This window comes from Thunnus albacares, chromosome 24 (genome assembly GCF_914725855.1).
Source record: "Thunnus albacares chromosome 24, fThuAlb1.1, whole genome shotgun sequence".
NCBI lineage: Eukaryota > Metazoa > Chordata > Actinopteri > Scombriformes > Scombridae > Thunnus > Thunnus albacares.
Genome location: NC_058129.1, coordinates 8,697,830 through 8,725,412, shown reverse-complemented (window position 1 = coordinate 8,725,412; position 27,583 = coordinate 8,697,830). Strand labels below are relative to the sequence as shown.

Genomic DNA, 27,583 nt, shown 5'->3' with positions numbered 1-27,583 from the left:
GGCTTTGTGCTAAATGATACAGCTGTTATTGCAGTGTGGGGAGATCATTATCCCACTAGTGTGTGTGTGTATGTGTAAGCAACGTGCAGATGTGTATGTGTGTGGCTTTGTGTGTGGTCGGTAGGTGACGTGGTGTGATGCATGTCTTTAATAACAGTCCATTAGCTCTCTGCATGTGTGTTTGTGTGTGCGTCTCTTTTGTATATGGGCTGCTGCTTGTATGTAGGCGTACTTTTGTGTGTGTGTGTGTGTGTGTGTGTTGTGTCCCGGTGAGTGTGTGGCAACAGAATGTGCGTCCTTGTGTGGCAACGTGTTGGAAATGGCCGCTGATGGGCCGTGAATCAGAGCCCAGCATGCTGTTATTTCATGTTGCTCCCACTGGGACGGGCCGAGCACCAGCCGGGCTGCTGTCTGTTATCCCTCACCCCGAGGTTCACTGACCCCAGCCATATTTTTCTTCTTTCCCTCCTTTGTTTTCACTTTCTCTTCCCTCCCCCCCCCCACATACTGTGAATTCTTCCTTCTCGTCAGGCCTTCTCACTTTCTCTTCTCACTCTCACACTTCTCTCTTTTTGCTCTCCATCCATCAAACACATATTTCATCTTCACCCTGTTAAAAAAGATGCACATATTAGCTCCCTTTTAAAGATTGCCAAAATACCAAGATAGTTTTTAAGCAGTGGCACCAGCGTCCAAAAACACATGCCAGTAGGCTACATGTTGGAAGGCAATATTTCTCTCAGAAATATCTCCCTGTCCCACGCAAATCTATTCACCGTCGTGTGAGCGCTGACAAAACGCATAGAAATCCGCTGATCTTGAACGCTGTTCGCCCACCACAACAGCAGGCCATAACTAATCCATCTCCCACTACATGTTTTTAATGAGCCTCCATAACTGTAATCCGTATGGCGCAGTGCGACATAGGCCAAATTGCCCTGTTTCCATGACTTTGTGCTGTCAGCAAAATGTGATGAGGGACGTTTGTGTGTGTTTGTGTGTGTGTGTGTGTGTGTGTGTGTGTGTGTGTGTGTGTGTGTGTGTGTGTGTGTGTGTGTGTGAATACTGTCACCGAGCATCTGTGTTGTCGATGTGCCATCCTAGTTGACGACTTCCCATCTGGTAGAGTGTGTGTGAGGATGTTAGTATGTGTGTTTATTGTCCAAACAGAAGATTTTTCTTATTTACCTGCATCATCCTGTCCTTGTCTACAAATGCAGCAGGATTATTGGGAGGAAAAGCTGATGGGAGTAGCAGCAGTGTGTGTGTCTGTGTGTGTGTGAGTGAGTGTGGAGGTAGAAGCTGCCAGGCCCTTTCAGAGACCCCAGTGGGGGCCACATTAGGGCCCCCCGGGGGCCAAATTAGAGGCCGCTAACCAAGTTAGAGATCGGCAGCAGAGGGGGCCTGACTGGCAGGGATGGACTGATCTCACTCCAGCAACCCTGAACCAACACACACATTACACACACACACACGTCCTGTCTTTGTTTTGCCACTGATCAGCAGAAGATAAAAGCCAGTTCCTGACAATAGCAGCCTCTCTGTTGGGGAGTCTGCAGGGAGATCCTGACAGAGAGGTAGAGCTATAATGTATTCCTGTAGGTCAGCCTAGATTAGTGTGTCTGTATCAAGGGGAAGTGATTTAAACTCATTTAGCCTTTAGGACAGGAGTTTCTTTCAATGAAATCTCATTATATCCATATATGTTCTTACCAGAAAAAGTACATCCATAAATGATGAGAAAATATATATTTTTGGATGATAATGGTAATAACATTGACAGGAAAATATACCCAAAAGGTTCTACCAGGAAACACTGACATGTATATACCAGATGCTTCCTGAAATGCAAAAAATTTGCTTGCTATATTTAAACTAAATGATCCTTATTTGGATTTGATATAAAGTTATATAGAGTTTCCAAAAATGCAATTATATGAGACTAAATTTTACATTTCTAAAAGTGTATGAAATGAGGCACATGTCTATATGGAATACGTCACCCAATACATTATACTATAAATATCACATATTGTAGGTGCAGTGGAGTGATAGAGCAAGCACATTCAGAATATATACCTTATTAGTGTCATAAAAAATGATTTTAAAGAAACTCGAGTGCAGTTGAAGAGTTTAAGAGGTTATTCTGTCATTACTGGATGTCTCACCAGTGCACGATTGATAACAGGTGGAATAAAAAAAAAAAGTGTGATTGACATGCCTTTTGGCCTTAAGCCACGCCCTCCCCCTGTTTCCTGTCACATGTCACACACACACACACACACCAGTAACCAACACACATACACACATACATTTGATGGCGGTGACATTTGTGAAGTCCTTGCAGAGGATGATTATAAATCCCAGTTTTATGAGCGACTCTGCTGAACTCTGCAGACTGTTGACCCCATCGCCTTGACATTTAAGACCACGCAGCACCAAAAAACCCTGGGTTCCAACTCCCCGAGAGTGTTGATTGATTTGCCTCATGAGGGCAGTGAAAGCCACTCACTGTTAGGGTCGGGCTTGTTTCTGTTTATAAAAGTCGCTGTTCATTATCGTCATGACAAGTGGAGATTTGGCAGGCCTACAGCCTCAAACATTCAAGGAATCCAGTTTGATTTTTTCTTTTTGTTTTCACCACAGAACAGTATTTTCTTTATGAATAGTTCTGAACCTTTGAAATGAAGATGGAAGCAGCTTTGGAGAAGCTGCCATACAGTATATAAGATTAAAATCCCATGTTATCTGGGGTTGAAGCTGACTAGACAGGCTATAAATGTGACCTTTGGAGTGCACAGCCAAGCAGCCACCATCTCATTTGCAATTCTATTTAGTAAAAAGGAAGACAAGAAAGGAAAGCTTCAAAGATTGAGACCTCCAGGCTGGAATCCAATCAAGTCATTAGTAGTAGGTGGAGCCTGAGCCAACTTCCCATATCTTAGTTTTGGTCAACAGACAAAAGCAGTAGTGCTCCCTTAAACACCAAAAACCCTGGTTTTTGTGTGATAAGTTGTAATGGGGTTCAGAGAAGCGGTGTTGTTAGGGTTTGTGCTTCTCTTCTCAGGTGGAAATCTTTGTGCTGCTTCACAAAACTTTAGCATCAATGAAACTCTGAACCAAACCCTACAAGAAGAAGTGACACAGCTGCCAAGATCCCCACAGATAAGAGACCATCAGTCAAACCGGGCGGAGCACGGTGATCCCGTCCGTTCTCCTGTCACCTACCGGCTCAAAACCTACCAGCTCAGGAAGCCAGCTGTTAGCGCTGACAAACAGAAACCTCTCCGGCCTCTTTCAGAGCAAACTTTTCAAAACCAGCAGAGATCGGAGGCAAGAGAGCTGACCCCAGAGCTGCTGGAGCTGAGGGGAACAGACCAAGTTCAAAAGTTGATTCAAGGCCCAAATCTGAACCCAACAGTCAAGCAGAAATCAAAGGTACTTAAAAAAACTTTTCATCTTAATGATTTACATGCAGCCTTTTTGATCTATGAGCCCTATAAGTTCAGTGTGAATCAATTTAAATTGTATTTTAGGTGCTGGTGAAGTTTGAGCAGAGGGTGCCTGTATCAGCTGACAGCGTGGCAGTGCGCTGTGGTGAAGGAGAGGTCACCATAGAGGTCAAACAGAACTTCTTAGGTAATGGCTGCCGGAATTGATCAGTTGTGAGGTTTTCTTTGCTGGGAGAAGGGCGGAGGAGGCTGCTGTGGCCATTTCACATGCCTTTTCCTCTGTTCCCTTGATGTCTGAAAAACAAAGGGTCAGGCCCGAATTGGAAAATTGAATGGAACGGTGAAGATGGGACACTCAGTGCTGATTACTGCAAATGGCACAGACTATGGACTCGGCGATCAATATTATGTTTCCTCTTATTTCTTCACTCCGAGAAGGGGGGCATTCTGCTTGCTCAAATGTTGTCTTCACAGCGACGCATTAAGAAACCTTTTTATTTGTCCTGTGGCTGAACCTGCACTTGCTGTGAGTGTTATTGACTGGACCAGGAAAAGAAATGGCCTCAGGTAATGGTCTTGATTTAAGCTGCGCCTTTTCCCTCTTTGTTCTTAGGAAACGGTCAGTTGATCCATCCAAGAGATCTGACCTTAGGAGGCTGCGCCGCACTAGACACCGCTGACCACATCCTGCAGTTCCAGACGGTGCTACAGGGCTGTGGCAGCACAATGAGGGTGTGTGGCTTTCTGTTTCTTTTACTGCCCATCTTTTTCTTGTGTATTTGAAGTCGCTGTAACGTTTTTGTGCTCTCTTTTTTAGATGACAGAGCAGGCCCTCATCTACAGCTTCTCTCTGATGTACTCTCCAACACCCATCGGCAACACCTTCATTTTTAAGACCAACCCTGCTGAGGTGGTAATTCAATGCCACTATCAAAGGTAAAGCCTCATTATTTGGCATTATCCCCCCTCTTTTCCTGCCAAGTCCAAATCTAGCCCTGCTATTAGTGCAGATTATTGTCATGTTTACCTCCTGTCTACCTGTTTTATGTTATCCTCTCTCTACTCATGTCTTTCCATGTGAGTGAGTTAATATGCCTGGATTTAAAAACCACCTCCATGAAACCACTCTCTAGTGAAATGCCCGTCCGTCCTGTAATTGTCCTCACAGGAGGCATTATGTGAGCAGCACCGCCGTGAAGCCTAACTGGAAGCCATTCGAAGCCACAGTCTTAGCAGAGCGGCAGCTGCACTTCTCCCTGCGTCTCATGACAGGTGGGGACACGTCAAAAAACAACAAACTTTGAGCTGATGTGGAGGAAAAAAAAAAACGCAAAGAAAAACCCTTTGATTTGCAGCAGGCAGTTTGGATAATTTCTCCGGCGACGGGTGTAATTGCAATCACTCAAGGCCTTGCAGACTTTGCTGTGACTGTTTAAAGATGCTGAGCGGTGACTTGATAAACAGGAGTGAAACTTTTGATGCATGGTGATGAGCTGAAATTACATGCCTTGTAGGCTACGGCTGACCCGACAGGGTCACTTCTACATGAAGTGATCAATAAACAGCTGATTATGCTTTCTGGTTCATTCCAAACTATACGCTGTGGATAGCAACTATGCCAAATTGCTGTTCATCTTTAAAGGTTACAGAACTTCACCCCACTCTTGTGATTGACTTATTGCAAGATTTGCATGGACTGTATGAAGTTAGGAAGGAAATCAGAGAAGTTGTAAACTAGTTTTAGCAGCCACAGACCCTCATCTGTGTTTCTTATCCAGGTTAATGACGATGCTACATCTGTAATTCATTTATTGACTTCTTTAAAGTACGTTTGCCTCATTGTTACAGTACCTATATCCTATTCTCTGCTGCTGCACAGACCAAATCTTCCCCATGGGCATCATTTAAGTTTCATCTAATCAGACTGATGGCCCCAGCATTACTTTTCCATTTTATATTTTTTTTTCTCCTCTATTTAATTAGAGGACTGGCAGTCACAGCGGCCCTCCAGTGTTTACTTCCTGAGTGACGTGATGCACATCGAGGCGTCGGTCCTTCAGGGTCACCATGTTCCAATGAGGGTCTATGTGGACAGCTGCGTGGCCACCGCAAGCCCCAACCCCAATTCTCAACCCAGATACCCCTTCATCAAAAATTATGGGCGAGTATATTTGAATGGGCCACAAACAGCCACTAAATGTAAACAGTCAGTTGGTCATGATAATTAAGATTTATGTTGTCTGCTGTATATACACTTGCATATCATACACTGTACCTATTAAGAGCATTTATTGTCCTGTGAACAGTTGGACTGAGTTTCTGTATTTATGAATATGAATCATGTGCCTGCATTTTGCCATATAAGGTGTTTAACTGATGCTAAGCTGATGGGAGCCAAGTCTTACTTCATGCAGAGAAGCCAGGAGGATAAACTTCATTTCCAGCTGAAAGCCTTCAGGTTCCACCAAGATCACAGGAATTCAGTAAGTACAGCTAGTGCGAGATGTGTTTAGACAGATTAAAACTACAGATCATGTATCACGACTATCATGTAGTCAGACATTTGACTTTTCTACATTTTGTTCTATTTTCTATTAATGTAGTCTGGTCACTGCAGGGAGGTGTGTTTTGATGGGACAAACTTGTGGTAGCTGAGGTGTTAGTTTAACCTTTTTCTTTCTGGACTTGTGTTTGTCTCTCGAGTGTTATATTGGCACCTACTATATACATTGGTAAGTGTTGTTTGAAGCCCCTAATGTTCTCGGAGGCACCGCTGTGTTTAGGGCAGTTTCTGAGATGCTTAGCTCAAATACTTTCCAGCTGAGGACATGACTGCGCTCTTAGGTAATATTAAACTGAGTAATCTACAATATAGGTTGAAGACGCCAGAATGGATCTGGGCCATGTACAGTATATGAGCCACTCAGAATAAATTTGATGCATCAGTACAATCAGGTCATAGGAGGAATTTCTGCACTGAATCAATCTAAAGTTTGAAAAACTGGATCATTGGGCCAAAATAGGAATTCTTCCAAAAGCAACAAACCACTGTCAAATCCATCAGGGCCTTTTAAAAACTGTTTGAGAATTTGGTCCGAGATCAAGATATTGTCATATGGAGAAACTATATATGTGTATATATAGATGGTAACATCAGACCCAAAAATAAGGGGGAAAACATATATATCATGCACTGTTACTGTATATTTTGCAGCAGATCATGGATACTGAACTATGTTGACATTAAATAAGACTTTCTTACATTCCCTCTAATTTTGATACACAATTTTCATTTAACTGGGCGTGTTCTAAAAGACACCAATGTTAAAACTACTTAACATCTCTAGATTTGGCGCTTTAACACCAAAAACAGTCAGGATTGGATCTGGTGTACGTGGTTTCACCAAGATTTCAGATAGATTAAAAGATTTTAAAGTAGTAATTTCCGATGTTTGGGTAATTCCAACAAAAAAAAAGAGAAAACAAAGCCAATGTCTACTGATGAGAACATCTTGGAAAGTTTTAAGTTATGGAGATGCAGTCTGTGTAATATTTCTGATACATCAATGTCTTTTCATGTCTTTTTAACTCCCTCACAGCTCTACATCACATGTCACCTGAAAGCAACAACCGTCTCTGTTCCCATCGACTCGCAACACAAAGTGTGTTCATTCTTGACTGAAGCCAACAGGTTAGTTCTCACGAAGATAATCTATGAAATGTAACTAATGCAGCCGAATGTTTGCTCAATTACTTTAATTTGGCAGGTTTTCTGTCATGTTTAAATGCAGGCGTTCACCCGTAATGCTGTAACAATCGCATTGCTGTGACTCTGATGCGTTGAAAAGCTTTACTCAGTCTCTAACAGAAGACATTTTTGGCTCTGGACAGATGGGTGGCATCAGGTGGAGACAATGAAGTGTGTAGCTGCTGTGAGACCAGCTGCAGCAAGCAGAGACAGAAAAGAAGCCTTGCAGCAGATACTGGTACATTTTACAGAAGCTAACCCCAGTGGGGGAAATTTTGACACCATCTCCAGTGCAATCATGAACAAAGCACTTAGATATACAGTATTTTCTTTCTTTTTTTGGGTGCAAAGACATATGTTTATGCTCATTTTTTTTTGATGTTCAGAAGGCCATGACACTGGCGGGATGCTGTCTGAATGGTCCTGAGGTAGCAAACCTAACACTTGATGTTTCTAGTAACAAAGTGTAAAATCGGCTACTGACTAACAGACAAGCAGAAATTCCACCCATGTTTAGATGAGCTCACTTGCTTTAATTTAGCATACATGCTGTTTATGCGTCTTTGGAGGATTGATTTTGAGCTAATCCCTTTTAATTGTCTGACCAACCAATCAGTCGTGTTGTGAATAGTTGAATCAGCGCACTAAATGCACTAAGTAGTTTTTTTTTTTTTTTTTTTTTTTTTTTTTTTTTTTTTCTCCCCCCCCCCCTCTCATGCTCCCTATATTGGAGTGGAAGGTCTTTCTCCAGGTCTGCAGTGGGAGGGAACAGCTGCTCTGGGGCCCATCCTCCTGGAGGAGAACATTGTGCGAAATGAGCTGACGGAGCTGTCCGAGTTTCCTCCAGAGTCATCCTCTCTGCTCCACACACTTGAAGTGATTCAAGGAGGTATGAAGCCACTAAACATATATATAACATAACTGCAAAATGCATACATATTCACTTTTTCCAGTGATTTCTATGCTGTGCTTACCTTTCTGCTCTCTAATGCTAAAAGCTGCAAGTAATGGATAAGATGATGTTTATTTTCTGCTCTTTTAATCCTCTTTCCTCAGCCTCCTGTCCGTCGATAGCCCTGCTGTGTGGAGTGGGAGCAGCGCTGGCTGTGGTGTTGCTTTTTTTCATGGGTACGGCCATTTGCAGCAGACTACGCAAACCAGCTGGATACTCTGTTTGCACCTGATTTAGGACAATAAAACATTTATAACCAAGCCCTATTTTTCCTTTTTTCATTTTCTTTTGAGCAGAACTAGAGCACCTTAGGTTTATTTTTTACTTTTAGCTAAGAACATAAGAGTGAAAGAAGCAAGCAGGGGAGAACTGTGACCATAGGGCCCTTTTCACACCTGAAAGTCTGAACCAAGATCCATGTTTCTGTTACATTGTATACATTTGATCTAGTTAGTTTTGGTTTCACATTGCAATTATGCAAGTGCACTAAAGAACCTTACATGACATACCTGAGTCCTGTTGCCATCACCTACGTGGGCTGCATCCCCCTATACTTGACATTGATTGGTTTGTAGACGGGCGTGCGTCTGATGTAGGCATGTTGTCAGTTTGGCGGGTAACCTTCTATCGCTGTTTGAATTAATGGAGAAAAATGAATGAGCAGATTAATTTCATTGCCACTATATTATACTATACTGTGTATATACTACATTTTCTTTATCTTCAGGTGGCATTGCTCTTCCGCCCTCTCATATCCTCTCTCTCTCTCATCTGAAAATACTTGACTTTCTATAATGTCGTTGGACCATATTTCAATTAAAGACTTGGTCTTCTCTTCTCCCTACGTGCTACTGTGGCTCTTTTTTTTTCTTTTTTCTTTTTCCATGACGATAGCCTGCTGGAACTTCCTGTAATTGGTCCGATTACAGGAAGTTCCAAACCATTCTGAACCATCCAAAAAATGTTATCACACTAGAAACAAATCCAACTGTGGTTCAAATAATCTGTCAAATGATCATGATTATGACACATGAAACAACAAACACAACTTGTGATTCAAAAAAATGTACTGCTTGAATGAATTTACTTACCATGATCGAAAACAGCTTTTCAAGTAAAACTCAGCGAAAGTATGATGTATCCTCATAATTTTTCGTGGTTCTGGTAAGTGTTGCATGCTGTATGTACTGACACAGTTATCAGACTCAAACACTGTGGCCTTCAAGAAAATCGCTGTGTTACTTTCGTCCTGTGTTACTTTCAACCCGGTTCTCCCCCACAAATTCTGCGGACACTGGCTTTGCTCATCAAGATGTAGCTCAACTAATGACAGTATTTCTGCCTCCGAAAAACATATTTCACTGCAGAAGATACCTGCTCAGTATCTTTACAGTTTGATTCTCAGGTACCTGCACTGTATACAACATTTAGTGGCTCGCCGTGGTTAAAAGGGGTTAAGCTGTGGTGTCCAGCCTTGCAGAAAATGACCTGGCCATAAAATATATGCTGTGTACACAATGAGCTAATCTATATTGCTCTATCAATCAGAATGTTTTGGCGGTGGACAGGGATTTATGTTGTTGTTGAGGCATGAAGAGATAAATATACAATATATAAAAGTATATATATGCAAGTACTATACAGGCAAATGTAGAGGGAATAAAATGACCCAAAGTGCTGGCCTCTACGCTGAATTCATGCATGGATGATTTGTATGGTTAATTCTTAGAGAGCTTGCAGCTCGTCCAGCCATTGTCCTGATTTCAGGGAGATAATTCAATACACACCATTACTGTAGAGTTGTAATTCACTTGAGCTGCATGAGATTTTTCCATCTTTATACTAATCCACATCTAAAACAAAGAAAAACCCTCAAAAGAATGAAATGGAAAAGCAGTGCAGATGGCTCCATACTGTGAGGTAAAACATAAAATACCATCCCAGTAACAATAGTCATATTTTAGCTTCGGGCCATTTTCGGCTTTTCCCTTTAATTCACCCCCTCCAGCTTTCTGCCAGTGGTGGAGTGGGCCTATTCGTGAAATGGGGCTCATCATGAACTGTTGCTCACAAGCCCAGGAAGACGAATAGACATAATTAAAAAGCCCATAAAGGCGAGAGCAGGGGCTTTTATTACAGTAATATGTGAAGGCCTTGGTTTAATGGGGTGTTTGTTCCTGTGTGCAGGGCTGACGGCTGTGCTAGTTTACTGCCACAGCAATGCTGACCCCCCTCCCATCTCCCAACACACCAGAGGCTAATAAAAAGCCATACCTTATGATGCACCAGCAGGACGCATGACAGCAACAAGCGTGCACACTCAGAGGCGCGGTGATAGACACAAGCATCTCCCTAAAAACGATTATTGAGGATGTTGGGGAAATGTCTTATTGAGATTTTCAGATAAAGGAGAAAAAATAGAGGAAATCAAAGAGATAAGAACAAGAAATTTTCGGCCACTAGGTGCAGTCCAAATGGTTTTGCTGCCGTCCTCTTTCTGCCACACTCACAGAAAAACACATTTGACAGTTTAAAGCAGCTACATTTCTGACCACTTTGGGGCAAAATGGGGAACAAGCAATTTATTGCAACATTGACATTTTGTCACCTTATAAAGTTGACATGGCAACTGTGTTAAGAAAAAGTTGTGTATTTACACATCCAGCAGACACAGAGCAATATTAGCACTCATTTTAGTCATTTTAGTTCATTTGTCTGACCACCTGATGAATGCAAGTCCAATATTCACTCTACTTTTGGCTCTGTTTATTGTAGCCACCATCTCCTGAGAAAAATATGTCTCTTTAGCAACTAAATGCTCTACTAAGTCCACTAGCTAGTTGCTAACTTTGTCTGTCTGTTGTTTGATGCTGGACAGGTTGTATACTGTGGCTCTGTGTGTTGTGAGTCCATGAGAGCCAAAACATTAAAGTTGCAGGCCATAAAACCAAAACACAGAGCTGAAAGACTCCTAAGGGGAGCTGTAGAGCTGGTGATAAACCTCTGTTTTTACAGTATACACAGAGATTTGATTCATTGTCATCCATATAGACATTTGACCCATTGTTAATATAAAAATATTGATTAGTGCAACTTTAAAGCTACATCAGGCAACGTCACATATTGGAAGTCCCAATTTGAAGTCAAATATTTGAAAAGAAGGCACCAAAAAACACAGAAACACACATCACGAAAGATAATGTCTGTAAATCCCACAACTAGACTGATGTGTGATTTCTTCACACTAAAGGATGCCAAGGGGTCACAGGAAGATCATCTCACCAGAGGCCCAGACATCCTATATGTTCTTGCTTAATGTGCACCCAATACGTTCCCTTCAAAATTTCATTGTGGCAAATGGAGCATATCTGTAATGTTTCATTTAGGAGGGGTGAGATGCTTTTCTGGCTGCTGAGACAAGTGTGTGTGTGTGTGTGTGTGTGTGTGTGTGTGTGTGTGTGTGTGTGTGTGTGTTTTTACATGCAAAACTCGCCTGCAGCTTTAAGAGGAGTCAACGGAGTGTAAAAGGTGTTAATGTCTTGTTATGGCTGCAGAGGATCATCATCATCATCATCAGACTGGAGACAGTTGCCCGCCTACAGATGCGGTTATGGCGACATGGACCCAAGTTGACAAGCAAAGTGGCAGAGAGTCCTGAATCAGCCATTTTCACGGACAGGATGTGTGACCCTGAGGGCGCAAGCACACGCGTACACACACAGAGCACACATGCATTTTTACTCTCACACACACACACACACACACACACACACACACACACACACACACACACAGACACCATCAAAAGTAATGGTGTGTGTCCAGTGGCAGGCAGGGAGAGTCCTCTCATGTCTGGCAGCCATAACGATATTATTGCTGTAGACGAAGCATGCTGGGGAATATTGTTCCACACCATTGGTATGCTGCAGATGTCCACTTGTACCACACACCACTGGTAATGACAGAAGTTGGTATTAACACCAGACCTGTTGGTTGATGCTTTTGAAAAGAAACCACAACATGTGGAATCCTCCTTGAGACAAGAAAACTGCAGTTATTTTCAAGTAGAGAGTGGACTTTTTTTTCTTTTTTTGGTCAAAAACAGACATGGGCGACCATTATCAAAGACGTAATACTGTGTTATTACTCTGAGCCTTTAATATTCAAGGCAGACAACTCTATCATTTACCAGATGCTATCTTACTTCAAATATTCAACTACTTGATTTAAATAAATATCAAAGCCTGTTTAATTTAAGCCATGAATGCTCATTGTGTTATTATACGCCTCTCATACAGATTGCAATATTACATCTGGGTCTGGCGTGGAGAATGCATGTGCACACAAACATGCATGCGACCTCTGTCCGGGCCCATAATTAACCCTCTTAATTAAGAGAGAAAAAAGTTGCTAACGAAGGAAATGGATTTAATTAGCCTGGTCTTAGCCCAGGCAGATGTGCACACTACAAAACACACACAAGTGCACCCACACACGCACACACAAAACAATTAAGCCTCTTTTATCCTGGCTAATGGCTTCAGTGACTCAGAGCCTTTCTCATTAAGACTATCAATAATATGCTGATTACATGCATCCACCGGTCTCCTTTATCAGGGCACAAAGGGACGAGTGTGTGTCTCTGAGGTTTCAGGGGTGGGGCGGTCTGTCTGCACGACCTTATCAGTTAAAATAGACGTTTGAATTGTTTGGCTGGAGAAGCTAGAAGAGGCTTCGCTTCGCCCTGTCTTTATTTCTGCAGTTTATCTTATCAAGGAGGCCACGTGTGTCTTTCACAAGGAGGAAATGCCTATGAAGTTGTACTGCTGAGGGCTTTATAGGGACGAGATAATAGACTGAGGAGTGACGGTGACTGTAGGGTTGTAGATCTCTCTGCTGTACTATCAACTCCTGCTGGCTTTAAGTTAGACATTTTCCTGCCTGCCCTTCCTTCCCAACTCTTTGTCTGTTTTGGTTATATGTTAACATATATTATTATTACTTATATTTAACATTTAGCATATCTAAATTAACAAGCAGCTAAAAAAAATAGCACTGCATCAAAACAAAATGCACAAGGGACAGTTTGAGTAATATATCTGTTATCTTGAAAGCTTATCAGACTTATGATTGCAGCTGAATCATACCTTTCGTGTTCAACAGAAATCTGAGAAAGTTGAGTAAGGTTCAACGTTTGTACCAGATGACCGCATGTTGTTTGTTGGCCCTCTGTCGGCCAATGTCACTCAGTTGGTTGTCCACCACTTTCTATAGTCCAGACTAAAATCAATCAAATCACTGAAATACAACCAGCTGAAATAACATCTTTCCAAACAGCACTAAGTGTTTGCCAAACAGTATCAATGATGGGTGAACTTCTTCAACAAATCTACTATCACCATGGAAAGAACATTAGGCCTGAGGACTGTGCCATTTACTGATGTAATGCTGTATGATTCCTGGGAAATGTCTTTCGGAGCTCAAGTTTGAAGACTTTAACAGATATAGCTTGCAGCCACTTGGGACCATTAAAGTGCAAAGTCGCTCTGTTCATTTTTCATTTTATCATCCTTATATTGAATTATTTTTTACTTTTGCTGCTGCAATGACAGAATTTCTTTCACAAGAGTAAATAAAGTTTTTGTTAATCTATCACTGTCTGCTTGCATTTCTTTCTCTTTCTCACTCAGTGTGTTCAGGTGTGTGTATAAGTGCATGTTTCAGACAGAGATAGGAAAGTGAGATAGACAGGCGTCTGTCACACACGCAGGAAGACAATAGGTCTGTGCTTTGACCTTCAGTCTCTTCCTGTTGTAACAGACACTCGGGGTCCCTCCCAGAGGAGGAGAGAGGAAAGCGGTGGCTTGACCTGCAGAGCCACACCTTCACCAACCCCCCCCCCCTTCACCGCATCCCCAAACATCCCTGATGTGGGCTGCCATGCTCCCTCTGATCTTTACTGCTTTTCAGTTGATGCTATTGTGAGATTTGTTTTTCATCCAAGTTCTAAGGGTCTCATGTGGCCACCTATGGAGCTGACAGACAGACTTTTGTTTGGTTCTCAGGCTCCATTCAGCCATTAAATCTTTTTTGAGTACAAGATAGCTGACTTTTATTGGATCGGAGCAGAGTCAGTCAGATAACTTTATTAACTTGACATTGAAATGCTTTCTGAGAATCTTTGTATTGCTGTATTTGGAAAAACTCAGTAAGCTCTTATGTAGGCAGGACTGAGCAATAATTCAATATTATTTATCAACTCTCAGTAGAATCATCATGATAAAATGATTATTTTAAGATAAGTGTCTGTTGTACCAATTGACAATTCAAAGCAAATAGTCATAAAAACAATGAAATGATTCATTCAAGTTTAGTCTGATGTACTGCATTACAGTGGAACACAGTTAAATGCATTAAACATTCATTTCGATTATTTTATATATGATTCTTGCCTACATTTGTCATATTATGCTCATTAAAGAGACACTCCGGTGATTTAATATGTCACATAAAGATCCTAAAATCTCATAAATTCATAAACAATGCAGCAGAGACTGAGATATCCTGAATTTTAGACGCTAGTTTAGGTCAAGCTCCAAAAACACTGTGTCCTACATTTCCCATAATGCAACCAATAGCATGAGCAAGTTCTTTTTTTTTTAAAATAGTAGTCTGACTACAATTTACACTTTCAATTTACAGATATTCTGATCAATGTCCTTGTAAATAAATGAAATGAAATTACTTAAAATTCTTAACTCAAGGTCCACTTTCTAGCTTTCTCCAGAACTTTTAAAGGCATCTCACTGTCTTAATCAGCAGATTGATTTTGAAGAACATGCCATGTAGTTGAAAGCCCAGCTAAGTGAGTAAGGGGAACTTAAGGCAAGATTTTAAACTACAGATAGCATCTTTTCGTTCAACCCTGACATCATCACGATAACATCATCAGGGTTATTTTCTCAGACTTGTCAAAGCTCCACCAGAGCCACAGAAGAGTTTTCACAGGCTCAGTTAAGTCTAGATGTAAAAGTTCCAATTTAATATTGTGATACTGCTTTCAACCATATTATCCAGCCCTTCATGTAGGTATGCTAAAATAAACCATGTGAAGTAATAAAAAGGAAAAAGCTTAGTTAATGCCTTAGAAAAGTGATGAAATCTGAGCCATTTCTGCATACAAAAATCTAAAAAGAAAAGTCTGTAATCCATTGATTTGTTATAATAACCAGGCTTATAAACTTTGGCATTAGTGCACAGAATATGGATCTTAACAACACTGCAGACTGCTAGCAGATCTTGGGACGTCAGTGTTCAGTCAAAGTCTACCTCTGGACGACCTTTCAGACCGCAAGATTGCAAAATAGAGGAGCTCAGGATGGATTAATTCACTGAAACCTTGCCTAAAACTAGCGGTTCCCATTCTCACAAGTTATGTTGTTCCAAAACAGCATTCTTTTCAACTGCATGTAGATGTGCCACATGAGCCAAATGCAACAGCTCCCAAATGAAAATAAAGTGTTTCTTGGAGGCCAGAGTTCCCAAGGCTCCTCATCAGCTGTGCCAACAGCACCGCACAGAACCTCTGCGGCCCAAACACCAAACATACGAGAAAAATAAATCACCATGCTGGGAAGCATCTGCACCAGGGAAGTTAACACGGATGTGACTTACTGCGGAACAGATGTCTTTTCGGACCGAAATAACATCGGATCCATCTCATAGTGAACCCAACACCTTCCTTTTAACCACCAGGAGGATAACCACAACAAAAGGCCCCCCTTCCGTTTATTCCCGCTTTAGATGTGAGGTTTTTCGGTAGACAATGGATGAAAATATACTGGCCTTTGTGTTTGATGTGGACGTGTTTTTCATGTGCTTTAATGGGAATGTGTTGAACACAGCTCTCAGGTGCATGAGTCTGCACATAGGAGGAACAAGGCCACTGACAAAGAGATAAGAAAACTCACATCTTTCTCGTTTATGGATTCTAATATACACATTTTTGTTCTATAGACCACGACCTTTAATCCTGATTGGCATGTTGAAAGTGGATGGAACACACGGCACACAAACACACTCCTTTATCATTCAAAGAGTGCCAGAGCTATCAACCTGAATAAATAAATCCCCCTCTTATCTCACAACACAAAACTGGATAAGCGCTCCCACCAGGTCTGGATGGAGGAAGCTGTCAGCACCTCTATTTTGGTTTTCCTTTGCCTCATACAGAGAGAGAATCCTGTTTTTCTCTCCAATTCCATCCTCCTGGTTTTCAATCCCCGGAGAGTCGTTTCCCTTCCATGTGCGTGAGACGTATGTGTCCCGCCACACCATCCATACATGATCCCCCCTTTCCTGCTTATCTTCTGAGCTGGGCCTATATCTTTCAACGGTTGATAAATCCGCAACACTGCAGAAATTTCCAGGTTAGGGAGAAAGAAAACAGGATTTTCCACATTGTCAGCCTTTAAACCTGTTTGTGAGATTTATTTGCCATTACGCGTCTCCACGCCATTACCTTCCCGTATCACACCCATCCCATGTGCCTTTTTTGTCACCTTTTTGTTTTGACACCTGTAGCTGCTGCGGACAGCGTATTATCTGACACTCAGCTTCAAGAACTCATATTTTCCTATTTTTTCTGGGCCTTGAGCTTAGCTTATTTTAGTGATTAATACTATAACAAGAATCTGGACTTAGAAACATACAAAATAAGAATTCCATACATCCTAAAGTCATACATCTTTGTTGGATAATGATATAGTTTCCCACTGAAATGATTTCTAGTCGACACACGGCAAGACCACTTTGTCAGGAATAATCACTCTCAGTCTTTGATGATGTGTGCCTCCATAAAGTCTCTGTTCTGCAGGTTTTTCCATTCATCTGAAGAACAAAAGAAACCAAAAAAGCTCACAAAAGAGAAGCTATACAGTAGGTTGTGCAGCTGTCTTGCAGAGCAACATTGCCACCTGCAGCCAACAGAAGTCGCTAAATTAGCTAAAGGGATACTCACATGGCACAACATCAGGTCTGCTCGATCAGATAAAGTCTTATGAAGAATATGAGATTTTTTTTTTTACAGGCTCATGACCCTGCACATTCACGCCTGGGTGCTAAAGTGGAGATTCAGATCTTTATTTGTTATTTTTGGTTAGTTAATCTACATCTGTAACAAAATATGCATTTTTCCAGCATTGTGTGATCACCAAGGATGATACAGTGTAGATAGGAGAAGCAAACCGAAAAAAAACCCAACATTTTTTCCTATAACTGTCCCTTTCATTGTCTCTGTTAACTTTATAAAGTTTAATTTAAAGGCAGAAATATAGAAATATTATGTGCATTATTGTATTACTAGTCTTGAATGTGTCATGAGTCATCCTCCTATAGCATCCAGTCTAACTGAATGCTTTGATATTATAGCTTTTTGCAGTGTGGCCATGTGAGATGAGCACCGTTCTCGTGGCTATGCTGCTCTCCTGTGGTGGTCTGTGGTAGGACACATGATGAAATGGGTGTGTATCAGTTTAGGATGGCTCATGTTACTGATGTTTTTCTGTCCTCATTTGCTCTTACACTCATCTTATTCTGTGTAAAGTCAAGTAAAGTCAATTATGTTTTATGTACCCCAAAATCATAATTACCATCTACAACACATACGTCTTCTATCCTTACACCAGAGTGTGTGTCTGCTCATATGGAAACTATGTACATTTTTCACAGAATTTGGTGAATGTTGAACTGTTGAATGTTGATACAGTATTATGATACAAGTATTTATCAAGGACAGGAGTCTGTAAACGTAGGTGCAGTGATTTGTTGGAGAGTAAAATATGTGTTTTCTGAAATAAAACTGCTTGATGGGTCCAATAGAGTTTTTGATAATTGCTTTTGAAGATAGTGAAACGTTTATTTGTCAGGTATGTTTTATTGCTCCTGAAATTGGTTGTAAAGGTGATGAAGCAGTTTTTTTTAATGATATTCTCTGCTGCAGGTTTCCAGGCTGCGGGTAAAAGTAAGTTTCATTATGTGGACAATCAGCAGAAGATGATTTGGGACTGGATTTCATCATCTTAGCTTCTCTCTGGTTGACTTCAGTATGGGGTTTGTATCTAGTATTTGCACCTTTCATTAAAACAAACAAAATACTGTATGTGTGCTTACTTATCATTCTAAAAAAGCATATCTATCTACTATAATGTGACAGCAGTTTGGCTCTTTAGTTCTTGCAAATGTGCTGATTTGCATTTATATGTATTCTCAAAACTTCAACTACAAAACTGTTTTCTTTTCATGTGTGTGCTTTGGTTGGAAATGAGACTTACAAATGCATATTTCTGTACCATCCATATCCACTAGATGGAGCAATCAACCCATTATTGGAGTTCAAGAACTTCAGTGGATGACAGCTTTTGTACATCTGGTATGGAAATAATATAATTTAGAAGAATAATGAAGCCAGTGAATTTTAATATATTTCTGTTTATCTACATCTGAATCTTTGCAATTTATTTAAGTAAACACAGATGCTTTTATTGGAAGAAAGAATCAACTTAACCTTTACTTCTCAATCGAACATGTACAAATAGCAATCATATAATTATCTTAGAGCATATTGTATATTCAGTGTAGGCAGGCCATATATGACTACTTCAGCTGTCTTATCTGGATTATGCTCAGATCTTTATCTATAGCTTAGAGGTCAAGGCGTTTGTGTGTGTGTGTGTACGTGTGTGCAAGGATGTGCTGGCAAGGTATTTAATTGATTTAGCCCCTGGCACACTTCTCGTGCACAAAAACACACTCACACAGACACACACACACACACTCGCTGATCCTCCACCCACTCTCATCCATAAATACATTTCCACTGCAAATCACACAGCAAATAAATCACCATGGTTACTGTAATATAATAATTGCCGTACTTGAAGGAGGCTCTGACTGATGATGCTTGGAAGGCCACTTAGAAATCGATAATTACAGAGAAAATATGGCGTGCACCATTCATTTAGCAGCAGAATGAATGTTTAAATGCCTGTTTGATCCACAGAGCAGGATGGAGTGCAGAAAACAAAGCGAGAAGATGCGAGTGTCAGTAAATATGAGTGGAGTGTGTGTGTGTGTGTGTGTGTGTGTGTGTGAGCTTCCTTTTCTCAGCTCACATAATCACTGGATTGTTTTTGATATGTTATCATAGGATGTCTTCAGTAAGCTGCTTTCCAGGCCAGACATCACTGAAAAAGAGGCAAAATTTAAGCTCACTGATCATTTTCAAAATCCTTACTTCATTATCTTGCTTTAAAATGTAGTAAAGCACAGGATAAAACCATTTGTGGTTCCTTCGATGTGCCTTTTGCCAGTAATAAACCAGTTATGTGTTTAAATGTAGTGAATTAGGAATAGAGACGTTCCAGTCGGCCTTTCAATTCATTACAATACTGAAAATCAGGATCTGGTGCAGTTGTGCTGTGTTGACTTCAGTTAGAATATACTTTTTCACATCACATATCTGGATATAAGTTAAGTGTGCAAGATGTAACTTAAATGCTGTTGTGTGTCTGTAGGTTTTTATTTCTGTTTGACCTTTTTTTTAAAAATCAATTTATTTTAATACTGTCCTTTGCTTTGTTTTGGAGACTTCCCATTAGAGGCCACACCCAAATCCATAGGACACACCACTAACCTGAAAATAAACAGATTGATATTTGAAAAAAAAAAAAAAAAGTCCATCTAAAACCTCAGATGTTTTTATGAAAATGGAAAAATCCCAGAACCAGACAGACAGATGGAACCAGGGTCAGGCCTAGACAGACGAGGGACATCTATGGTTTGTTACAGTCTAGGAGGTCAGCACCTCCTTGCTAATGTAGAGGGTTGCCTGCTCCTCTATGAGGCATTGGAAGTGTCCTTGTAACCTGCTGCGGCAGCCAGCAGCCTTGCAGCAGAAGCATCAATATTTCAAGCTGATGGGTGGCCTCCAGATGAGGTTATTATTGTCTCTTACAGCGAGGGAAACACATACACAGAAACATTTTTTTTTCTTACTGATGCATCCAGCAGCTCTGTTAAAGACAGACACTGGAATACAGAAACATACAAATAGCATGTCATCACTGGCATCCATTTTTCATTCACAAAAATCCCAACATCATTACAGCTTGTCAGAGTGCAAAATACTTAATTACTACCTCCATCTTCACTCTGTGTTTATGAGTGTTTGTGTGTGTAAGAGAGAAACAGAAATAGAGAGAGAGAGAGACTGTGTGTGTGAACATAATTAGCTGACTTCTCTCTGATCCTTAATGCATTATTGAATATTTCAAAGGAGTCTAAATCCTTTGGGCTAAGTGACTGCCAAGTCAGGATCACAGGGCGGGTTCGGCCGTGATGAAGGGCGGTTCAGCCATTAAGGAGTCTGGGCCGAGCCGCTGGCCTCGCGTGAACCTGCAGCTCATGAATAATAAAAATTCCTTTACTGTATTTGGAAGCACTTTGGACTGTAGTGGTAGCTGATGACGCCACATTGATTTTTTTTTGTGTGTCATGCAATTTCAGGGAACAAGTCAATTCGATATTAGTGGTGAATAATGGCTCGAAGAAAATAGAAGATTTATTGCAATTATTCCTGATGGAGAACAACAATCAGGGTCTCGATTGGTTGAACTCCACGCACCGCAACCTTGACAAGACAATAGCTGTGTTGTCATGGTAATATGCCATTTCTCCTGACATTTCTAAGATTTTCATCTCTCACAATTACTGCCAGTCTGCTTTCTTTTATGAAATGCCACAATTTAGTAATGGATTTACTCTGCTGTGGGATGAGATCTTACAATTAAGAAATACTTAAAACATAAAACAGTTGTAGTAAAAAGAAAATGATGTCGGGCTGAATAATGATGGAGTCATTTAAGAGGCTATTATCTTAAATTTCTCTCATTTGTCTATTGAGTTTAATGGAGAGATGCCTATTTGAAAAAGCAGTGAAAACAACTCCCGCTAAAGGATTAATAGCACAGTATTAAAAGTATATCATGACACACTAACACATTGGTTCTTGGTCAATAAAAGCCTGCTTTTACAGAGTGGAAGTCATATTTTTGAGACACTGAGTAATACATGTTTCTCTCAAAATCTACCCACTGCATTTTGGTAATAAGCTCACACTAATGGAGCATCTATCTTCAGTATATTTCATGGATCTAAATGTCAGGGTTGAAGTTTTTTATGAGCTGCTGTTTGTTCAGTTAATTCAGAAAATTATTCTTAAAGCGGAAAGAGCATTTTCTGTACTTAAAGCTGCATGAATCAAAATGTATATAACAGTGAATCAATTGAATATAATGTAAAAGGAGTCACTTATAGTGATGAACTCTATGGAGCCTTTTAGCATCTTTCAGCTCCTTGTTTTGGTTTTTGCAGCTTTGCTGTTTCGACCTGGTTTCCAGCAGCAGCCGTCAGCTGTTTTTGTGAAAATCTCTGATAAACCCCACATGCTGAGCACTAAACAACACACAGACAAAGTTAGTGACAAGCTGGTGAACACAGTACAGTACAAATCTCTCAGTTTTCATCAGAGGATGACGTTTACTCATTGTCATAGAGACGATTATATAATATTCATGTAGTTTTACTCTAGTACAATTTGGAATACAGGGCGTCAACTGGTTGCAGAGTATTTTTGCTACCTTTACAGCTCAGCTAAAAAAACAGATTGAATGTTTATTGGAAAAAAAAGAATTCTTATACAGTACTTAACAACAGACGAGTTATTAAAAAGAGCAGTGAGTCAAATGTTCCCGTTTTTTTTTTATTTGACTCTCATAGATGATTCAGTACAATATCTTCCTGTATGCTTAGATGGATCCAGGAGGAACGGATGGCACAACGTGAACAAATAGCTGCAGTAGATGATTTATGGTGATGCATAACTAGTCTTTTCTCGGTGGACAAATGAGTCTGCCTCAAAATGGATCCTCTCAGCGTTTTGAATAAGCTCGCTGCTGCAGTGAGCAACGCATGGGGATCAGTTTGTTTAATGACAGCGGGACCATCTTCAGTCCATCATTACTCAGGCCTTGTGATTAGTAAAATGTTCATCAAAGTCATAAGGGGAGTAAAATACCCAGGTGATCTCCCTACAATCAATCAAATTGACTATACTAACGTGAAAGTGCACACACACACACACACACGCATACACACACAATCTCTCCCTCTCTACTGAGCTTTGTGTTAGCTGTAAGCTCTTTCCATTAAACCTGCGCTGCATTAAGCATTTGGGTTAAAAGCTTTCATAATCAGGTGTGTTCTCATTTAGTGTACAGAGATTTCCAAGATCAATACTGTCCTTGACGTGAAAGCTTTGCCCACTGTGTGTAGTCATGTGTGGGTGTACATGTGTGTATGCGGAGGGACCTCAGAGTCAAAGTTATGGCCCTATTGTGTGTGTATGTGTGTGTGTGTGTTCATATATTTGCCTGTCTGAGTGTCTGTTTACTGTCTTCTGTCTGCGGGGGCAAACTGTTTCCTACTGTGATCTCTTCATTCTGTGTTTGAGAGAAAGTAACTGCGGTGGATACAGCGGTTGTTTTTCTGCCTGACGCCCCCACAGTTGATCCCGGGGTCCACTTTACAGACTGCTACTGCAACAAATGTAGAGTCAGAACCCATTAATGAGCGCAACACACACACACAGACATCTGCTTTAGTTCGTTTGTCTTTGCTCTCATGTGTGTATGTTTGAAATACATTTCTTGCTCGCCTGTGTATGTGTGTTTCTAGTATCTAGTACCAATCATAGGCCTTCTACATTTTCTAAACAAGTAATAACTCTTTGTTTCATATGCAAATCAGCTTGTTTTAAGACTTATAATGAATCTAGTGACTAGTCACTTAGTAATGTTGACTTTGCACAAGAAGAGGGATCTTTTTTTAAAAATTATACCCAAAATAACTATGTTGTTCATACTCAAAATCATAGTCATGACAGACTAAATGAAAAATGGCAAATGTTTCAACTCTACGCCTTAAATTTCATTTTAGTCAAGTCAAATAAAGAAAATTTCTTGTTAAAATTGCTATTGGACCTTGTCTTATTTTTTTTTTTTTTTTGAGTGTGAGTCCAGTGTTTGCTTGTGTGTTTGTGTGTAAGTGTGTGGGCGTTCAGGGACTTTTAGAGAAGTATGCCAGCAGCAGCGTTTTTACAAATGCCTCCTCTGCATTGAGATCAATACGTTAAGCCTTGGGGGATGAGCTTGACCTATGTGAGCAGTTTTTAATAATCACTTACGTCTTGAAAATACTGTTTTTTCGCCATAGTGGTGCTGCTTCGGATGAGTCGTGTTTTACCTTTCCACTTGCCAGATTCAGATCAAAAACGCACATGCCATATGGACAGATAAAAAAATGAGTAATTGCTCTGACTTTTTTAATTAAATGCTGAAAAGAACATGAGCAGGCTGAGATAACACCTGCATTTCAGGAGAAAAAAAAAAATCTGAGTTCTTTTCATATTCTCAAAGTTCGTTTACTGCTGGTCTGCCTGAGATCATGCTTAGTAATGAACTTTTACGTTGACACCAGTGTGATGGCTGCCAAATGTCACAGGGTGAATAATGCTATGACAAGTCTGACTGTCTATGTCAGCAGTTACCATCAGCAGCCTGACCACAGATTTATTCTCCATCTTTGAATTTCAGCATGATAAATTTTAAGTGGAGCCCATAAATTCCTGTGCGTCAAACAACTGTTGTGCTCGGTGAAATATTACAGTTAACATCTTGCCAACTAATAACGTCTTCATCCTTGACACTGCCAAAGGCCTGTGTCCTGACAAACTGTGATGAAGCAGGCCTTGGCCCTGACAGAGCCTGCAGAGTCTGTGATGGCTATGTTCATTGTTCATATGCTCAATAGGCAGCACATGGCGTGGGCAGCAGTCAGTAGGGCTAAATTTGTGCCTCTCTGCTCATTCCGGGGATATTTGTGACTTGCTTCTTGTTGACTCTTTGCGCTCCTTGCTGACAACGGGTCTCTGTGTGTCACAGACTGCTAAATCCAGCCAGCTGTATGCAATTAGGCTGCAAAATGCTGGGGATGTGCATGCTCCTCTGCAAAGCATCAAGAGGTGATGATATGTTGAGCAGGCAAACTAAATGTCTTTAGTTTGATTTTTTTGACAGGCTTGAAATAATAACATAATTATAACAAAGTCATCACACATATTTATATATATATATGTGTGTGTGTATATATTCAAGATTCAAGATTTCAAGATGTTTAGTGTCACTCCGGTTATAAAAGAACAATTGTGTGAAATACTTTGTTTTGGAGGCTCCGTTACAGTACAAACAGAAAATAAATATACACAAAAAGACATATAAAAGATAATAACAAAATATAAAAGCAATAGAAACATTAAAATATATATATTTAAAAAATATATAGCCTATATAAAAAGAGAGTCAGTGAATTTAAACCCTATAGAAAGTTATTGTACAGACAGCAGTTACAGTTCATCACACACATATATACAATATATATATATATATATATATATATATATATATATATATATATATATATATTTAAGCCAAATCAATTAAATCACTCTGGTATCAACACCATTACATTAATATAGCTATATATGAAAATTCAATATCTATCTTGTGGCTTACTGTATTGTAGCCCATTGAAAGTGCTATAACTTTAGGGGATTTATACAGTAGCTCACTGATAAATGGCAATAGTTTTTGTCAAATGGCTTTAATGTTTTCATCTTGTCTGTTGCTGGCTACTTTGACAGACAGACAGTCACTGATTCATAAATCAGTGACCACATCTTTTCCCTCTGGGAGATTCACTGTTGTTTCCTAGGTAACAAGCGCCCCCCCCCTCCCTTTACTCTTGGTTCCTCTGGACTGTACCAAATTTACTGTAGGGTGAGAATAGTGTTAGTTATAGAATAGAGGTGGATGTTCGTGTTTACACGGAACGACTTGTATCAACATAATATAATACAAAATTATTTAGCTTTAAATTGCATCTTATTATGGCTCGCATAGTTGATAATGAACGCGTTATTAATGTTTTGACCTTAATATGAACCCCCTGGCGAAGCTCATGAAACATTTCCTCGAACTGTCAAAATCGCTTGTTGCTTCCTACCCTAGCCTTAAAAGTAGTTAGCGAGCTAGCGTGTAGCGAGTGATAGCTTACTCCAGCCCTTCACTGAAATATATTTCGAAAGCGAGAAAAAGTTTGCTGCTGAAAAGAATTAGTGAGAAGTCTCAGTCGAAGACCATTTCTTGCCGTCCATTTCCGAGCTGTGGGTCCAACCGAAATAGCGCTCTGGAGAAGCGGCGGCGGCGGCTGAAGTGCAGCTGGATGTGACAGGTTCGTCATCAGGTAAGCTGCAGGTAGTTAGCTTAGCAGCTAGCACTCTTTGGCTTTGGCATATATTTAAACATGTGGCATTATGGGAGATATAGCGGCTCTTTGGACAGTAGATGTGGCTAAAAATATTCCTAATGATGCTACTCCAGTGTCATGAACATTATGAGCTCATGGCTGGATGGCTATGCTAGCCACTAATCACTGCCCAGTGAGCTAATGAAAACAAGTGAAAGCTGCTCCATAGAAACAAAGATGAAATCAGCATACATTATCTCTGTGTCTCTCCTGCACTGATCAGTGTAATTCTTCTTGGGACATACTGTTTGTTATTTGTGAAGCAGTTAAAGACTTGATGAAATCAGTCGGGGATAGGTTTGATAATAACTGATTTATTATTGACACCATAAGACAAATAGTGTCATCATGTAAGCAATGGCGTTGCATCATTGTCACAAGCTCCTGCATATATCCAGGTTACAGTGAACTATTGCATGTTATTACTTTCAAATGGAAATGTATATGCACAATGAATGCAGTGTCATCTTGACTAATGGATTGTTAGTTTTAATTGCTGTGTACAACGAAAAATAAACCAGCTCTAATGAGACGTAAGTGGAGGCACATTTTAATTTACTGCAGGTTGACTGAGCAAGATCTTTTTACACCTGGGTAAGGTTAATAAGTTTTGATCAGGCTAACTGCGAGGTCATATACAGTAATTGGTCTTCCTGAAAATGCAAATTGACATCTCAGAACAGGGCTGTAACAATGGAAGCGCAGTGAGACAAGGCAAGCTAATCAGTATAACAACACAAAGTGGACCTTGGCTTGCCATTTGTATGGAATATATTGTTTTCATTCATGCTATTAAAGTAACGGTACAAGTGAGTAAGAAACAGCAATCCACACTGCACAATGATTGTTAGGAAATTGGCTTTTTGTCATCAGAAGTATGAAAAATTATGTTATGTGGAGTCAAAGTGGCATTTGAATCCAGTATTTCCTGGTTGATTTTGATTCTTTTTGATCTCTGCTTTTGAACACAGTCTCAATGCACAGCCTTGAACTTGCTCCAAAACACCCTGGTTGACCAGTTGCCTGTGCATCTATTAGGCATTTGTTTCTCAATCATCATGTGGACTAAGTGTGTGACATATTTACCAGAATGGCTTTCAAGCGGAAGGAAGCACAACTCTCTGCCGCTTGATATTTGATTACGGCTAATAATAGAAAAAGACAGCTGCCTTTTCATTGATCTGTCTTTGGTGCCCTATTTCTAAGCCCTGTTTTTTTCTCCCTGTCATGTTCAGCTATCCAGTAGTGATAACACAGAATACATAGTGCTCTGTGCTTGGGGAGTATTTTCAAACTCATCAATCTTCATTTGCTGTAATTAGCTATTGTTTCAAAATACTTCTTTTGTATTTGGAAATGAAGCCACTGTGGGCCACAGAAATCCTAAATCTGGTTGTGTGCGAGCCAAGCTGTTTGGGGTCAAACAGGACAGGGATAATAAGAGGGGAGGGGATACCATGTGGGAAGGAAGTGGCTCAGCTTGTTTGTCTGCCAGGCTTTTGTTTGTTTTCCTGTCGGACAAATCTATTTAGGAGGTAGGCTATCTGAGGTCTGCCGGTGGAAATTAGCTACAAGCAGGGCTTGTTATACAGTTATTGACAGTTATTCAATCCGTAATGTGGTTATTGAGAAGTTGGTTGCAGCCAAATGAGAGACTGATAAGCTTGAGCATCATCTATCACCAGCTATTGTTCTGTATGAACAATAACATATCAAGTTGTTTTTTTTTCTCATCATACCAGTCAAGTTTCAGTTGTTGCCATCTGCGAGCATTCCTTTCCCTTTAATCTGCCACTTCTGTGTACATGATATAGCGCCGCGAGGCTACATTCACTGAAGGTGTCAGGTGACACTTTTGCTTTTGACAGAGGCTGGTATACCCCTCCTCCCTGTTCAAGCTTCATATAATGGCAAAGCGCTAGTCTGTGTTATTTCCCTACAGGTGCCCCA

The 27,583-nt window shown here is 40.4% G+C and overlaps 2 protein-coding genes across 14 annotated transcripts in view; both read left to right on the top strand.

Moving 5' to 3' along the window:
• The first annotated feature begins 2,923 nt into the window (after positions 1–2,923).
• Positions 2,924–8,412, top strand: LOC122976796 (zona pellucida sperm-binding protein 3-like). Of its 4 annotated transcripts, none has more exons than XM_044345485.1 (11): positions 2,924–3,438; positions 3,537–3,639; positions 4,066–4,184; positions 4,270–4,388; positions 4,621–4,724; positions 5,436–5,613; positions 5,818–5,935; positions 7,052–7,143; positions 7,344–7,435; positions 7,934–8,089; positions 8,257–8,412. In XM_044345485.1, the coding sequence occupies exons 1-11, from the start codon at positions 3,019–3,021 to the stop codon at positions 8,382–8,384; spliced, it is 1,629 nt and encodes a 542-aa protein (XP_044201420.1). In that variant the 5' UTR covers positions 2,924–3,018; the 3' UTR covers positions 8,385–8,412. The 4 variants fall into 4 exon arrangements, with proteins under 4 accessions (XP_044201420.1, XP_044201421.1, XP_044201419.1 ...); XM_044345486.1 differs by having other exon boundaries at positions 7,344–7,438; positions 7,940–8,089; XM_044345484.1 differs by having other exon boundaries at positions 7,344–7,438; positions 7,937–8,089.
• Positions 8,413–25,031: 16,619 nt separating this feature from the next.
• Positions 25,032–27,583, top strand: part of mbnl2 (muscleblind-like splicing regulator 2) — a 56,001-nt gene continuing 53,449 nt past the window's right edge. For 3 of the 10 annotated variants that reach the window (XM_044344599.1, XM_044344594.1, XM_044344588.1), the window contains exon 1: positions 25,033–25,570. The gene's annotated coding sequence lies outside the window, so the exon portion shown is untranslated. Of the gene's footprint in view, positions 25,571–27,583 lie in introns of all 10 variants that reach the window. The other 7 variants (XM_044344593.1, XM_044344597.1, XM_044344601.1 and 4 more) reach the window with 5 other exon arrangements.